The 17414-nt window shown below is 46.8% G+C and overlaps 1 protein-coding gene across 1 annotated transcript in view; it reads right to left on the minus strand.

Annotated features, from left to right (window-relative positions):
* Positions 1 to 724: 724 nt before the first annotated feature.
* The window catches only part of LOC139399391 (unconventional myosin-XVI-like), a gene marked incomplete at its 3' end in the record, with an annotated part of 21249 nt that continues 4559 nt past the window's right edge, over positions 725 to 17414 (minus strand). Inside the window, exons 4-9 of the mRNA XM_071144794.1 lie at positions 11489 to 11641; positions 11015 to 11215; positions 10848 to 10923; positions 4092 to 4279; positions 2914 to 2994; positions 725 to 930 (exon numbers count right to left, since the gene is read on the minus strand). Of these exons, the coding sequence (XP_071000895.1) occupies positions 725 to 930; positions 2914 to 2994; positions 4092 to 4279; positions 10848 to 10923; positions 11015 to 11215; positions 11489 to 11641 (905 nt within the window). The remainder of the gene's footprint in view (positions 931 to 2913; positions 2995 to 4091; positions 4280 to 10847; positions 10924 to 11014; positions 11216 to 11488; positions 11642 to 17414) is intronic.

Genomic DNA, 17414 nt, shown 5'->3' on the forward strand with positions numbered 1-17414 from the left:
TTACAGAGAGGACACATCCTCCCATCACACAGACCTTTACTGAGAGGACACATCCTCCCATCACACAGACCTTTACAGAGAGGACACATCCTCCCATCACACAGACCTTTACTGAGAGGACACATCCTCCCATCACACAGACCTCTACAGAGAGGACACATACTCCCATCACACAGACCTCTATAGAGAGGACACATACTCCCATCACACAGACCTTTACAGAGAGGACATACTCACATCACACAGACCTTTACAGAGAGGACACATCCGCCATCACACAGACCTCTACAGAGAGGACACATCCCCCATCACACAGACCTCTACAGAGAGGACACATCCCCCATCACACAGACCTCTATAGAGAGGACACATTCTCCCATCACACAGACCTCCATCACACAGTGACCCACCACACTCACAGGCCTGGTTCCATTTCAGCCCATAGCCCATTCACCTAGCCCCTACCTCTTCAGTCTTCACAGATCTGAAAAGATTGGATAAGCGGGAGAAGCTTCTCAAAACTAATTGAAAGTCAAGATTGAGCCATCCACATCCTTTTACACCGTTTGGATTCCTTCAGATCTACAAACTGGGGAAAGGGCTGTCGGGGCTGGAACGGAACCTGACAATAGAGGCCAATACAAATCCATTATGAATCAGTGCCATGTCTGTCCTCCCTCTTCAAGTTCTACTGGAGCAGCAGGCACGGTATGGTGGTACCTACCTGGTGAGGAAGCTGTTGAAGGGCAGGCGTACAGGGTAGCCATAGCGGATCATCCGGACCATCTCCAGCACCCCGACGTACTGCAGCTGGGTAGACACGTGGCAACTGTCAAAGCTGTCCGCCATGTCACTGCTGTTGGGGCGTACACACTCCACAAAGTGAGGGGTGCACGCCTGTAGCTTACTGACCACCTCTGACAGAGAGTTCTGAAAGGGGGAGGGGGGGGGATATTGTTTCATATTGAAGTTCATGTTCCTTATGCACATGGAAATGGAGTTGAACCTTTTCCTCAGTCCTAGACCTTATCACTTTCAAACAAGCAATGGCATTGGTATCAGCTTCAATATGGATAGTTCCTCAACCTGGAATAGTTCCTCAACCTGAAATAGTTCCTCAACCTGGAATAGTTCCTCAACTTGGAATAGTTCCTCAACCTGAAATAGTTCCTCAACCTGGAATAGTTCCTCAACCTGGAAGAGTTCCTCAACCTGGAATAGTTCCTCAACCTGGAATAGTTCCTCAACCTGGAACAGTTCCTCAACCTGGAATAGTTCCTCAACCTGGAAGAGTTCCTCAACCTGGAATAGTTCCTCAACCTGGAATAGTTCCTCAACCTGGAATAGTTACTCAATCTGGAATAGTTCCTCAACCTGGAATAGTTCCTCAACCTGGGCTAGTTCCTCAACCTGGAATCGTTCCTCAACCTGGAATAGTTCCTCAACCTGCGCTAGTTCCTCAACCTGGAATAGTTCCTGAACCTGGAATAGTTCCTCAACCTGGAATAGTTCCTCAACCTGGGCTAGTTCCTCAACCTAGGCTAGTTCCTCAACCTGGGCTAGTTCCTCAACCTAGGCTAGTTCCTCAACCTGGGCTAGTTCCTCAACCTGGAATAGTTCCTCAACCTGGAATAGTTCCTCAACCTGGAATAGTTCCTCAACCTGGAATAGTTCCTCAACCTGGAATAGTTCCTCACCCATTTGATGCCATACTGTATAGTCTATAGAGATCTGTAGGCCTGGCAAGTACTGTGTCTACAGTAGAGCTCTTAGGACTGAACTGAACACATAACTTCTCCACACAGAGGAAGGTGTGTGTGTGTGTGTGTGTGTGTGTGTGTGTGTGTGTGTGTGTGTGTGTGTGTGTGTGTGTGTGTATGTGTGTGTGTGTGTGTGTGTGTGTGTGTGTGTGTGTGTGTGTAGGGGGAGGATGTCATGGTCGGGGTTCCCTTGGTGTGGTCAGCGGTCGCCAAGACAACAGTGAGTGAGGAGTGATGTCATGGCGTATGTGTGTGATGAAGTAGTCTGATTGCTTAGGGTGTGTTGCCTCTGTAGGGACCAGCAACACAAAGGCCTCTTTACCCTGACTAAGTCTGGGTGAGTGTGTTTCTCAGACACTAAATACACCGGCGCCACTCGAACACGCCACACACACATTTCTGTTTCTTACCACTCCTTAATTACATCGCTCTGTACTGTACGTGTGTATTAGTAGGCTACTGTACTGCTAGCCATAACGTCAGACGCACGCACGCACACATGCACGCACGCACGCTCACACACGCTCACACACACACAGATCCCGTTGTTCATTGTTCATTCATACATTCAGAGGGCTTTATGCTTGACTGGGTACAGCGTGATTCTTCATCCCACACTCTCATTCTCTCTTCTCTCTCTCTCCCGCCCTCCTTCTCTCATCTCTCTCTCTTTTCCCCTCCCTCTCTCCCTCTCTCCCTCTCTCCCTCTCCCCCTCTATTTCTCTTCTCTCTCTCTCCTTCTCTCCTCTCTCCCCCTCTCTCTCTCCCTCTCTCCCTCTCCCCCTCTCCTTCTCTCCTCTCTCTCTCCTTCTCTCCGTTCACTGTTAGACCACAGTTCTGGTCTGCTGGCACCACACTGTTCTCATTCAAGGGATCCATCTAAATGAATGTTGTTTCACATGGATCAACTACAGATTACTACCACATTTTATAGACGTCTTTTGTCATTTGCTGTGGTTCAGAGATCAGGGGTCGCATCCAAAATGGCCCCCTATTCCCTATACCTTTGACCAGAGGAAAGCACTCTATGCAGACAGGGTCATGGTCAGCTAGAGAGGTAGAATGACATTATTGTTTAGGTTGAGGTGAGTGGATCCCTACTGGAGAAAGTGTTTGTGTTATGGTTGAGGTTTGGTCCAGTGCTACTGCTTACCCTCAGCTGCACAGCGACCGTAACTGGACCACACCTCTCCAGCCTCTGCAGGAAAGAGGTCACTCCCTTCTTCTTCAAGAGCTGAGAGAGAGAAAGAGGTGAAGGAGAGAGAGAGAGAGAGAGAGAGAGAGAGAGAGAGAGAGAGAGAGAGAGAGAGAGAGAGAGAGAGAGAGAGAGAGAGAGAGAGAGAGAGAGACAGAGAGAGAGAGAGAGAGAGAGAGAGAGAGAGACAGAGAGAGAGAGAGGGAGAGAGACAGAGAGAGAGAGAGAGAGAGAGACAGAGAGAGACAGAGAGAGAGAGAGAGAGAGAGAGAGAGAGACAGAGAGAGAGAGAGAGACAGAGAGAGAGAGAGAGAGAGACAGAGAGAGAGACAGAGAGAGAGAGACAGAGAGAGAGAGAGAGAGAGAGAGAGAGAGAGAGAGAGAGAGAGAGAGAGAGAGAGAGAGAGAGAGAGAGAGAGAGAGAGAGAGAGAGAGAGAGAGAGAGAGAGAGAGAGAGGGAGAGAGAGAGAGATCTAGTAGAGGTTATGAAGTCCTCCAGCGGGACGTTTTCTGGCATCATTGTAAGAACAGGATATTTTCTAACAGAGGGGTGATTGGTTTGTGTACCCTTAAAACGGCATGACAAAATGTCACATATTTGTGTGTGTGTGTGTGTGTGCTTGCTTTTCCATCGATCCTCTGCTCCCGCCTGCTACTTATCCAATCGGAACCTCCAGGTTCCAACAGAGTGTGTCAAAGACATGGACATATCCTGCTTTCAACATTGGCCATCCCCAACTCCCCTAACCACCAATCACCATAAAGGGGATGCACAATTTGGAGTTTTCTGATGAGTGACGGTTTTCGCTGTTTGTAATTTCTATTGACCGTAAACCGACACACTGATTAGCGGTACTTTACTGAGGTCTTATTGATTTTACCAGGAAAAGTTCCATTGTTGAGTAGTAAATAAATACCTGAGTGGCTGTTTGGAGAGGTTGGGGTGTAGGTATGACTCATGAGTCATTAGCACCTTCACTGGCTTGTCTATTGCACCTTATCAGAACAGATGTCTATGTATGGTATGTCATATCGTAAATGGGTATGTCACTTAGTCCTCCATACCTTGGTGAGGGTATGCGGTATGCTATGCTACACACTACATGTCATATGGTATAGTAACCTTTGTCTAGTACCTTGGTGAGGTCCAGGTACCTCCGGGGCTCGTGGCCTGCGGGGGAGAGGCTGGGGTGGGATGACATCCTGTGAAGGAGCAGGGCTGCTTTGGTCCCTCTCAGAGCCATTCTGGCCTGGCCCGGTACCAGAGACCCAGTCTGGGTCAGCTTGGACTTGAACAACTGCTGCACCAACACACTCTCACTGGCTGTTAGGGGATCACACAGAGAGAGAGGGGAGTGGAGGGGAGGGGAGGGGAGGGGAAAGAGGGAGGAAGAAAATCGGAGGGAGAGGATTGGAGGAGAGGGGCAGTGGGAGCAGGATAGGAGAAAGGAAGCAGACCGGAGACATGAGGAGATTAAAAGGAGATGGATGATTGGAAGAAAGGAGGGAGGGAAAAAGGGGAGGAGTGAGAGGGAGGGATTGGAGAAACATAATAGGCATGTAAACAATCATCTCCATAAGAGAGTAGGCTGAGCATGCTGCCACAGAACACATGGAGCAGCCCTCAACAACAAAGAGCTCTGTGAGACAGGCATGTGTGTGTGGGAGAGAGAGAGACAAATCTTGAAAGGAATTTCCTAGCCTGGTTGTAGGGTGTAATGACTGTGGCTTCCCGAGGTAATTGTCTATTAATTTATGCAATCATCACCAACACTACCACCTGACTACAGAGGTCCACAGACCACTCTCCATAACCCCCAGCACCGCTGTCTCATTTCACCTTTACCCTTTGACCTTTATGTGTGTGTGCATTCAGCAAAATATGCACAAAGGAACAAGAGACAGGGAGAGGAGACGGACATAGACAGGGAGACGAGACGGACATAGAAAGGGAAAGAGACAGGGAGAGGAGACGGACATAGACAGGGAAATGAGACGGACATAGACAGGGAAAGAGACAGGGAGAGGAGACAGACATAGACAGAGAAAGAGACAGGGAGAGGAGACAGACATAGACAGGGAAAGAGACAGGGAGAGGAGACGGACATAGACAGGGAAAGGAGACGGACATAGACAGGGAGAGGAGAGGGGGAAAGAGACAGGGAGAGGAGACAGGGAGAGGAGACAGGTCAGGACCAAGCCTGACCTGCTGAGGAGTGACGGACTCCATCCTAGCTGGAGGGGTGCTCTCATTTTATCTACCAACATAGACAGGGCTCTAACTCCTCTAGCTCCACAATGAAATAGGGTGCAGGCCAGGCAGCAGGCTGTTAGCCAGCCTGCCAGCATAGTGGAGTCTGTCACTAGCACAGTCAGTGTAGTCAGCTCAGCTATCACCATTGAGACCGTGTCTGTGCCTCAACCTAGGTTGGGCAAAACTAAACACGTAGGTGTTCACCTTAGCAATCTCACTAGGATAAAGACCTCCTCCATTCCTGTCATTATTGAAAGAGATCATGATACCTCACATTACTTAATGTTAGATCCCTTACTTCAAAGGCAATTATAGTCAATGAACTAATCACTGATCATAATCTTGATGTGATTGGCCTGACTGAAACATGGCTTAAGCCTGATGAATTTACTGTGTTAAATGAGGCCTCACCTCCTGGCTACACTAGTGACCATATCCCCCGTGCATCCCGCAAAGGCGGAGGTGTTGCTAACATTTACGATAGTAAATTTCAATTTACCCCCCAAAAAATGACTTTTTCGTCTTTTGAGCTTCTGGTCATGAAATCTATGCAGCCTACTCAATCACTTTTTATAGCTACTGTTTACAGGCCTCCTGGGCCATATACAGCGTTCCTCACTGAGTTCCCTGAATTCCTATCGGACATTGTAGTCATAGTTTGCAATTGCAACAAATAATCTGCTCAGACCCCAACCAAGGATCATCAAAAGTCGTGCTATAAATTCCTTGATGTCCTTCCAGATTCCCTCTGTCTACCCAAGGACGCCAGAGGACAAAAATCAGTTAACCACCTAACTGAGGAACTCAATTTAACCTTGCGCAATACCCTAGATGCAGTTGCACCCCTAAAAACCAAAAACATTTCTCATAAGAAACTAGCTCCCTGGTACACAGAAAATACCCGAGCTCTGAAGCAAGCTTCCAGAAAATTGGAACGGAAATGGCGCCACACCAAACTGGAAGTCTTCCGACTAACTTGGAAAGACAGGACTGTGCAGTACAGAAGAGCCCTCACTGCTGCTCGATCATCCTACTTTTCTAACTTAATTGAGGAAAATAAGAACAATCCGAAATTCCTTTTTGATACTGTCACAAAGCTAACTAAAAAGCAGCATTCCCCAAGAGAGGATTACTTTCACTTTAGCAGTGATAAATTCATGAACTTCTTTAAGGAAAAGATTATGATTATTAGAAAGCAAATTACGGACTCCTCCTTAAATCTGCGTATTCCTTCAAAGCTCAGTTGTCCTGAGTCTGCACAACTCTGCCAGGAGTTGTGCTGGCCACTAAAAGTGGCAGTAATAAAACCTCTCTTGAAAAAGCCAAACCTTGACCTAGAAAATATAAAAAACTATCGGTCTATATCGAATCTTCCATTCCTCTCAAAAAGTTTAGAAAAGGCTGTTGCGCAACAACTCACTGCCTTCCTGAAGACAAACAATGTATACGAAATGCTTCAGTCTGGTTTTAGACCCCATCATAGCACTGAGACGGCACTTTTGAAGGTGGTAAATTACATTTTAATGGCATCGGACCGAGGCTCTGCATCTGTCCTCGTGCTCCTAGACCTTAGTGCTGCTTTTGATACCATCGATCACCACATTCTTTTGGAGAGATTGGAAACCCAAATTGGTCTACACGGACAAGTTCTGGCCTGGTTTAGATCTTATCTGTCGGAAAGATATCAGTTTGTCTCTGTGAATGGTTTGCCCTCTGACAAATCAACTGTAAATGTCGGTGTTCCTCATGGTTCCGTTTTAGGACCACTATTGTTTTCCTATATATTTTACCTCTTGGGGATGTTATTCAAAAACATAATGTTAACTTTCACTGCTATGCGGATGACACACAGCTGTACATTTCAATGAAACATGGTGAAGCCCCAAAATTGCCCTTGCTAGAAGCATGTGTGGATGGCTGCAAACTTTCTACTTTTCAACTCGGACAAAACAGAGATGCTTGTTCTAGGTCCCAAGAAAAAAAGAGATCTTCTGTTGAATCTGACAATTAATCTTAATGGTTGTACAGTCGTCTCAAATAAAACTGTGAAGGACCTCGGCGTTACTCTGGACCCTGATCTCTCTTTTGAAGAACATATCAAGACCATTTCAAGGACAGCTTTTTTCCATCTACGTAACATTGCAAAAATCTGAAACTTTCTGTCCAAAAAAGATGCAGAAAAATGAATCTATGCTTTTGTCAATTCTAGGTTAGACTACTGCAATGCTCTACTTTCCGGCTACCCGGATAAAGCACTAAATAAACTTCAGTTAGTGCTAAATACGGCTGCTAGAATCCTGACTAGAACCAAAAAATGTGATCGTATTACTCCAGTGCTAGCCTCTCTACACTGGCTTCCTGTCAAAGCAAGGGCTGATTTCAAGGTTTTACTGCTAACCTACAAAGCATTACATGGGCTTGCTCCTACCTATCTCTCTGATTTGGTCCTGCCGTACATACCTACACGTACGCTACGGTCACAAGACGCAGGCCTCCTAATTGTCCCTAGAATTTCTAAGCAAACAGCTGGAGGCAGGACTTTCTCCTATAGAGCTCCATTTTTATGGAACGGTCTGCCTACCCATGTCAGAGACGCAAACTCGGTCTCAACCTTTAAGTCTCTACTGAAGACTCATCTCTTCAGTGGGTCATGTGATTGAGTGTAGTCTGGCCCAGGAGTGGGAAGGTGAACGGAAAGGCTCTGGAGCAACGAACCGCCCTTGCTGTCTCTGCCTGGCCGGTTCCCCTCTTTCCACTGGGATTCTCTTCCTCTAACCCTATTACAGGGGCTGAGTCACTGGCTTACTGGGGCTCTCTCATGCCGTCCCTGGAGGGGGTGCGTCACCTGAGTGGGTTGATTCACTGATGTGGTCATCCTGTCTGGGTTGGCACCCCCCCCCCCCCCCTTGGGTTGTGCCGTGGCGGAGGTCTTTGTGGGCTATACTCAGCCTTGTCTCAGGATGGCAAGTTGGTGGTTGAAGATATCCCTCTAGTGGTGTGGGGGCTGTGCTTTGGCAAAGTGGGTGGGGTTATATCCTTCCTGTTTGGCCCTGTCCGGGGGTGTCCTCGGATGGGGCCACAGTGTGTCCTGACGCCTCCTGTCTCAGCCTCCAGTATTTATGCTGCAGTAGTTTATGTGTCGGGGGGCTAGGGTCAGTTTGTTATATCTGCAGTACTTCTCCTGTCCTATTCGGTGTCCTGTGTGAATCTAAGTGTGCGTTCTCTAATTCTCTCCCTCTCTCTTTCTTTCTCTCTCTTGGAGGACCTGAGCCCTAGGACCATGTCCCAGGACTACCTGACATGATGACTCATTGCTGTCCCCAGTCCACCTGGCCGTGCTGCTGCTCCAGTTTCAACTGTTCTGCCTTATTATTATTCGACCATGCTGGTCATTTATGAACATTTGAACATCTTGGCCATGTTCTGTTATAATCTCCACCCGGCACAGCCAGAAGAGGACTGGCCATCCCACATATGCTCTCTCTAATTCTCTCTTTCTTTCTCTCTCTCGGAGGACCTGAGCCCTAGGACCATGCCCCAGGAATACCTGACATGATGACTCCTTGCTGTCCCCAGTCCACCTGACCGTGCTGCTGCTCCAGTTTCAACTGTTCTGCCTTATTATTATTCGACCATGCTGGTAATTTATGAACATTTGAACATCTTGGCCATGTTCTGTTATAATCTCCACCCGGCACAGCCAGAAGAGGACTGGCCATCCCACATATGCTCTCTCTAATTCTCTCTTTCTTTCTCTCTCTCGGAGGACCTGAGCCCTAGGACCATGCCCCAGGAATACCTGACATGATGACTCCTTGCTGTCCCCAGTCCACCTGACCGTGCTGCTGCTCCAGTTTCAACTGTTCTGCCTTATTATTATTCGACCATGCTGGTCATTTATGAACATTTGAACATCTTGGCCATGTTCTGTTATAATCTCCACCCGGCACAGCCAGAAGAGGACTGGCCACCCCACATAGCCTGCTTCCTCTCTAGGTTTCTTCCTAGGTTTTGGCCTTTCTAGGGAGTTTTTCCTAGCCACCGTGCTTCTACACCTGCATTGCTTGCTGTTTGGGGTTTTAGGCTGGGTTTCTGTACAGCACTGTGCGATATCAGCTGATGTACGAAGGGCTATATAAATACATTTGATTTGATTTGATTTTGATTTGACATGGAGAGGAGACAGGGAGAGGAGACGGACATAGACAGGGAGAGGAGACAGACATAGACAGGGAAAGGAGACGGACATAGACAGGGAAAGGAGACGGACATAGACAGGGAAAGGAGACAGACATAGACAGGGAAAGGAGACAGACATAGACAGGGAAAGGAGACGGACATAGACAGAGAAAGAGACAGGGAGAGGAGACGGACATAGACAGAGAAAGGAGACAGGGAGAGGTGACAGGGAGAGGAGACATAGACAGAGAAAGAGACAGGGAGAGGAGACAGACATTGACAGGGAAAGGAGACAGGGAAAGAGACAGGGAGAGGAGACAGACATAGACAGGGAATGGAGACAGGGAGATGAGACAAGGAGAGGAGACAGGGAGAGGAGATAGGGAGAGGAGACGGGGAAAGGAGACAGGGAGATGAGACAGGGAGAGGAGACAGGGAGAGGAGACAAGGAGAGGAGACAAGGAGAGGAGACAGGGAGAGGAGACAGGGAGAGGAGACAGGGAGAGGAGACAGGGAGATGAGACAAGGAGAGGAGACAGGGAGAGGAGACGGGGAAAGAGACAGGGAGAGGAGACAGGGAGAGGAGACATGGAGAGGAGACAGGAAGAGGAGACAGGGAGAGGAGACATGAGAGGAGACAGGGAGAGGAGACAGGGAGAGGAGACATGGAGAGGAGACATGGAGAGGAGACAGGGAGAGGAGACGGACATAGACAGGGAAAGGAGACGGACATAGACAGGGAAAGGAGACGGACATAGACAGGGAAAGGAGACGGACATAGACAGAGAAAGGAGACAGGGAGAGGTGACAGGGAGAGGAGACAAGGAGAGGAGACGGACATAGACAGGGAAAGGAGACAGGGAGAGGTGACAGGGAGAGGAGACAGGGAGAGGAGATGGACATAGACAGGGAAAGAGACAGGGAGATGAGACAGGGAGATGAGACAGGGAGAGGAGACGGACATAGACAGGGAAAGAGACGGGGAGAGAAGACAGGGAGAGGAGACAGGGAGAGGAGACAGGGAGAGGAGACATGGAAAGAGACAGGGAGAGGAGACAGGGAGAGAGACAGGGAGAGGAGACAGGGAGAGAGACAGGGAGAGAGACAGGGAGAGAGACAGGGAGAGGTACAAAAGCCATCTCTGAAGCCTTTGATTAGGCTCATTATTTAAATGTCAGCCAACCACAGTAATCAGCCTGAGACAGTAAACTTGCTGGTCCTGGCTCTGACACAATGCTTGCCTGTCCTACTCCACTCTGCTCACAAAAACACCAGCACACACCTGACCATGCTCAATATATTATATACACACTACTGCTGCTATGAACACACACACCATTCATTAATAGACATCTTGATTCTGGATCAGTGTGAGTGTGTTGGATGGGGTTGTGTGTGTGTGTGTGTGTGTGTGTGTGTGTGTGTGTGTGTGTGTGTGTGTATTTTGACTGATACTTACACTTCAGAACAAGAAGCAGGTTTTGGGGGAGGGAGTCCTTGTTCTTCACCAGTGTTCCTGTGAGGTCATAGGCCATCTACCAATCAGAGAACAGACAGGCAATTACATGACAGATATACACGCACAACATAGGTCATGTGAGTGTGTGTGCGTGAATGCCCACTCACTTGGCCTGTGTAGTGTTTCACAGTGAAGGCAGGACCCTGGTCTATGGGCGGGGGGTTGCCGTTGCCGTCCTTGGTTGTCAAGGAGATACCATGTGTGGGTGTGTTGTCGAGGTGTGACTGCAGTCTCTTGTAGAGGGTCTGTTCTGTAGGTCTCAGCGACTGGCTCTCCTCATCCATCACAGACAGCAGACCCTGAGGCTTCTGGGAAGATGGAGGACAGTGGACATAGAAGCACACATGGGAGAGAATTGTAACACACAGCTCCTACATGTTTAATGATAGAATTTGAGGTAGTGTAACATGATCCTAGATCTCTGTAGTTGAGGGCAACTTTGACCTCAAAATCTATTTACACACACTCAAAACCAATACAAACTACAAAGCCTTTTCAGGAATGAGGAATGTCTTGATGTTAAAGGGGTAATCCCAGTTCTTAAAGGGGTAGTGTGGCACGGCAGGGGCAAAACATATTACCATGAAGAAGAAGTCTAGAACAGCAGGTTGGTTGCTGGGCGACCGGAGCGTCTCCATGGCGATGGCCTCCTGTAGACACTCGGCCTGCTCCTGATGGAACAGCACCTCTGAGACGTACAGCCTCACACGCTCGTTGGTCATGTTCACACACAGCTGGGAACACACACACACAGACAAGTTAACACGGAAGTAAATGGTGCATTTCTAAACTGACTGAATGTGAAATGTAATGGACCCCAATGTCATGAAAAATCTTTACAGAAACAACCCAGGCATGTGGCACACTAATATAGGTTCCTTACGACTTCCCCAAAGCACACCACTGCAATCTGGAGACCTTATACCAGAGGACTGTATGACCTCATCCTGACCCCATCCTAACCCTGCAGTCAGCACAGACAGAAAGTACATCGTCCAATCGGCAGCTTCTTCTCTGAGGGTGTTAGGTTGTGGGTGGCTGGCGGTGAGATATGTCACATATATGATGTAGTGTACAGTGAGTTTACCAAACATTAGGAACACCATTTAGTTGCACCCCCCCCCATTGTTGATACACACAGGAAACTGTTGAGCGTTAAAAACCCAGCAGCGTTGCAGTTCTTAACACAAACGTTAGCGCCTGGCACCTACTACCATAACCCGTCCATTTAAATATTGTGTCTTGCACATTCACCCTCCCACACAATCCACGTCTCAATTGTCTCAAAGCTTAAAAATCATTCTTTAACCTGTCACCTCCCCTTCATCTACTCTGACTGAAGTGGATTTAACAAGTAACATCAATAAGGGATCATCATACCCTGGATTCACCTGGTCAGTCTGTCATGGAAAGAGCAGGTGTTCTTAATGTTTTGTACACTGTTGATTGTGGATTACAGGAAAAGGAGAACCTAGCACACCCCCATTCTCGTCAACGGGACTGTAGTGGAGCAGATTAACTGACTCTCTTGGTCCAAACACACCAAGACAGTCATGAAGAGGGAACGACAAAACCTATTCCCCCTCAGGAGACTGAAAAGACATGGGTCCTCAGATCCTCAAAAAGTTATACAGCTGCACCATCGAGAGCATCCTGACCGGTTGCACCACTGCCTGGTATGGCAACTGCTCGGCCTCCGATAGCGAGGCACTACAGAGGGTAGTGCGTACAGCCCAGTACATCACTGGGGCTAAGCTTCCTGCCATCCAGGACCTCTATACCAGTCGGTGTCAGAGGAAGGCCCTAAAAATTGTCAAAGACTCCAGCCACTCTAGTTGTAGACTGTTCTCTCTGCTACCTCACGACAAGCGGTACCGGAGCGCCAAGTCTAGGTCCAAGAGGCTCCTAAATAGCTTCTACCCCCAAGCCATAAGACTCCTGAACATCTAGTCAAATGCCTACCCAGACTATTTGCATTGCCAACCCCGCACCCACCCTCTTTTACTCTGCTGTGACTCTGTTATTATCTATAGATAGTCACTTTAATAACTCTACCTACATGTACATATTACCTAGACTAACCGGTGTCCCCGCACATAGACTCCGTACCGGTACCCCCCTGTATATAGCCTCGCTATTGTTATTAGTAATTATTTGTTACTTTTATTTCTTATTCTTATTTTTTTAAGGTATTTAAAGAATATATATTTTTAACTGCACTGTTGGTTAGGGCAGGTAAGTAAACATTTCACTGTAAGGTGTTGTATTCGGCGCATGTGACAAATACAATTTGATTTGATTTGTACATGAACAGCATATGGAGCAATGAGTAGTGAACCAATCTCATCTCCTAGCCTGGCTGGCACCATGGGAACAGAACAGAACACTCAGTACTACCGCATGGACTGAACTATGAACTATGAACCTACAGCTCAGTGAACAACACAGAACAGAACATATGGAGGTAGGAGGAGGTAAGGTTGTTTGTGTTTGTGTGTGTGTGTTAGTGTGTGTGTGTGCGTGCGTGCGTGCGTGTGTGTGTGTGTGTGTGTGTGTGTTTGTGTGTGTCTGCATTATCTTATGAGTGTATATGAAGGATATCGCAACGATATGTCAGAATCAACAGACACAATTTAATTGTGGCTATTTAATTTACAATTTACATTTGATTTAGTCTAACTTGTATTTTAGACTAATTCTGTAGTCTTCCTTCCTTCAATATCTACTCTCTCGTCCTTGAGTGCCGTCTATGACAGCGTCGGTCAGTCAGTCCCAGCAGTGGTGAAGTCTGTAAAGCATGAACTCATTAAGGAAAAGCTGAACAGGTACAATACAGCCCTAATGAGCACAACTCTAATTAACAAGCCCATGCCACTAATGACCCTGATCACCGTGTGTGTGTGTGTGCATCATGTGTGTGTTCACCATGTGAGTGTGTGTGCCATGCACACTGACGCTGTTGGTTCAGTTACACCCATCTCTCCAGAGTGTAATGACTGTGATCCAGTGTTTAGATTTCATTAACAGAAAGGGGCTCTTCCAACACTGAGCTGAATGATAGAAACCTGAACAAACACACTGGGGAACGAGGAATCACGGAGAACGGAGGAAGGTAGGGACGCTTTAACATTTTTTTTTTCGCTCCCCCCCATCTAATTTATTTATCTCTCTCCTCCTCTCTACTCATCTCTCTTTCTCTATCTACCCATTTCTCTCTCTCTTTCTCAGATGCCCTTGAAAGTTTAGGTCAGTAAATCCCTCTATTCCGCTTAGATTAGAGAACATGCTGAAGAAGAAAAAAGAAATTGACATTTTACCATACACACACACACACACACACACACACACACACACACACACACACACACACACACACACACACACACACACACACACACACACACCCACACACACACACACACACACACACCACTTTGTTTTTGGAACATCCCAAGGCCCGTTGGCTTCAAACTGTGGAGGTAGAGATCAATAGAGACGGTGAAACATGGTGATGGTATTGAGCTACATGTTAAGCTGTACTGATTAATCTGCTAAACTGGACTAAGGCCTGCCCTCCCTAAATCATTACATTCTTAGCCTTGTCTGAGAGACTTTCTCTGGACCACTCTGCTCAATGGGCTTGGTGCTGCTGGGGACATGACATGATGATCTATCCTAGCTGAGGAACACAACACACATACCTGGTGTATCTCAATATGCATACTGCCATGCTCCGAGCACCCAAATCAGAGCACACAACGGTGAGAATATGAGTTCAAATGAAAGTATGCAAAACGGACCACGTAGGACTTCATTTGTAAACATTTTGAAGCATGAATCGATGCAAGTTTCAACTGAAATATTCCCATGACACAGCCATCACAACCACCAACGTCACAACATTTCTTGAAAACAATGGTGGCTGGTTTTGAGCTGGAGGGAAAATGAACTCTGACTTCAGAATGAAATGTTGCTCATTTACATGTCATATGTTGCCTGACTAAAATAGCTTATCTTGATATGTTAATAAACATACTGAACAAAATATAAATGCAACATGTAAAGTGTTGGTCCCATGTTTCAATAGCTGAAGTAAAACATCCCTGAAATGTTCCATATGAACAAAAATGTTATTTCTCTAAATTGTTGTGCACAATTTTTTTTACATACCTGTTAATGAGCATTTATCCTTTTCCAATATAATCCATCCACCTGACAGGTGTGGCATAAACAGCACGACCATTACACAGGTGCACCTTGTGCTGGGGACAACAAAAGGCCACTCTAAAACGTGCAGTATTGTCACATAACACAATGCCACAGATGTCTCAGGTTGAGGGAACGTGCAATTGGCATGCTGACTGTAGGAATGTCCACCAGAGCTGTTACCAGAGAATTTAATGTTAATTTCTCTACCATATGCCGCCTCCAACATGGTTTTAGAGAATTTGGCAGTATGTCCAACCGGACTCACAACCACAGACCACGTGTAACCTTGACTGCCCAGGACCTCCACATCCGGCTTCTTCACCTGTAATAAAGCCCTTTTGTGGGGAAAAACTCCTTCTGATTGGCAGGTCCTGGCTCCCCAGTGGGTGGGCCTATGCCCTCCCAGGCCCACCCATGACTGCACCACTGCCCAGTCATGTGAAATCCATAGAATAGGGCTTAATGAAGGGCTTAAGAAGCTGCTAAGGTACACAATAGTAGATTTTGGTAGACAGAAGCTGCTAAGGTACACAATAGTAGGTTTTGGTAGACAGAAGCTGCTAAGGTACACAATAGTAGATTTTGGTAGACAGAAGCTGCTAAGGTACACAATAGTAGATCTTGGTAGACAGAAGCTGCTAAGGTACACAATAGTAGATTTTGGTAGACAGAAGCTGCTAAGGTACACAATAGTAGATTTTGGTAGACAGAAGCTGCTAAGGTACACAATAGTAGATTTTGGTAGACAGAAGCTGCTAAGGTACACAATAGTAGATCTTGGTAGACAGAAGCTGCTAAGGTACACAATAGTAGATCTTGGTAGACAGAAGCTGCTAAGGTACACAATAGTAGATTTTGGTAGATAGAAGCTGCTAAGGTACACAATAGTAGATTTTGGTAGACAAAAGATGCTATTTGGTAAAAGGGGTAAATTGGTCATCATAAAGAAAGGAGAATATCACTTCTTCTATAGTATTGCTTACTAGGTGTTGTCTCATAAATGCTGTAACCACTCCCTCTTCAAATCAGGGTTGATTGGAAAAAGCTGTTCAAAGAGGACGTTGTACTATCATAGTTGTACTCCCTGATGAAGGCCATGCAGCTGAAACGCGTCGGAGTGTTTCAACTTTGTTTCCAGTGAACATGCCATGAAGGCATTGTAATTTATTATTTGAAGAGCCTTGGTCCTCCTTTGTTTTAGATGCTTGATACAGTTATCTTGTTTAGGAATGAAACAAACATACACTTACTCACACACAAACAGACACACATTCACTCACTCACTCACTCACACACACTCACTCACTCACTCACTCACTCACTCACTCACTCACTCACTCACTCACTCACTCACTCACACACACAGACACAGACACACACACACACACACTCACTCACACACTCACTCCCTCACACAAACACAGACACACACACACTTACTCAAACACACACAGACACACACTCACACACACACTTACTCACACACACACACAGACACACACACACATACACACACACACACACACACACACACACACACACACACACACACACACACACACACACACACACACACACACACACACACACACACACACACACACACACACACACACACAGGCCATTTGTTGTGGGCCTAATCCAGGTGCGACACAGAGACAGGCATTGTGTCTGCTGTGGAGTTCAGCTGAGGACAGGACGACATCAGAGCACTGAATAACAACAGACCTCGTCCCATTTATTTACTACACACTAACTGTACTACAGAATCAACCCTGCTTGAAAATGAACAGTGCCCAGTGGTTCTGGTCTGAAAGGGTTAACCATACACTCAGAACAAAAGGTGTTATTGTAACGGATGTGAAACGGCTAGCTTAGTTAGCAGCGGTGCGCGCTAAATAGTGTTTCAATCGGTGACGTCACTTGCTCTGAGACCTTGAAGTAGTAGTTCCCCTTGCTCTGCAAGGGCCTCGTCTTTTGTGAAGCGATGGGTAACGATGCTTTGTGGGTGTCAGTTGTTGATGTGTGCAGAGGGTCCCTGGTTCGCACCCGGGTATGGGCGAGGGGACGGTCTTAAGTTACAGTGCCTTGCGAAAGTATTCGGCCCCCTTGAACTTTGCGACCTTTTGCCACATTTCAGGCTTCAAACATAAAGATATAAAACTGTATTTTTTTGTGAAGAATCAACAACAAGTGGGACACAATCATGAAGTGGAACGACATTTATTGGATATTTCAAACTTTTTTAACAAATCAAAAACTGAAAAATTGGGCGTGCAAAATTATTCAGCCCCCTTA

Source organism: Oncorhynchus clarkii, unplaced genomic scaffold, assembly GCF_045791955.1.
Source record: "Oncorhynchus clarkii lewisi isolate Uvic-CL-2024 unplaced genomic scaffold, UVic_Ocla_1.0 unplaced_contig_7192_pilon_pilon, whole genome shotgun sequence".
NCBI lineage: Eukaryota > Metazoa > Chordata > Actinopteri > Salmoniformes > Salmonidae > Oncorhynchus > Oncorhynchus clarkii.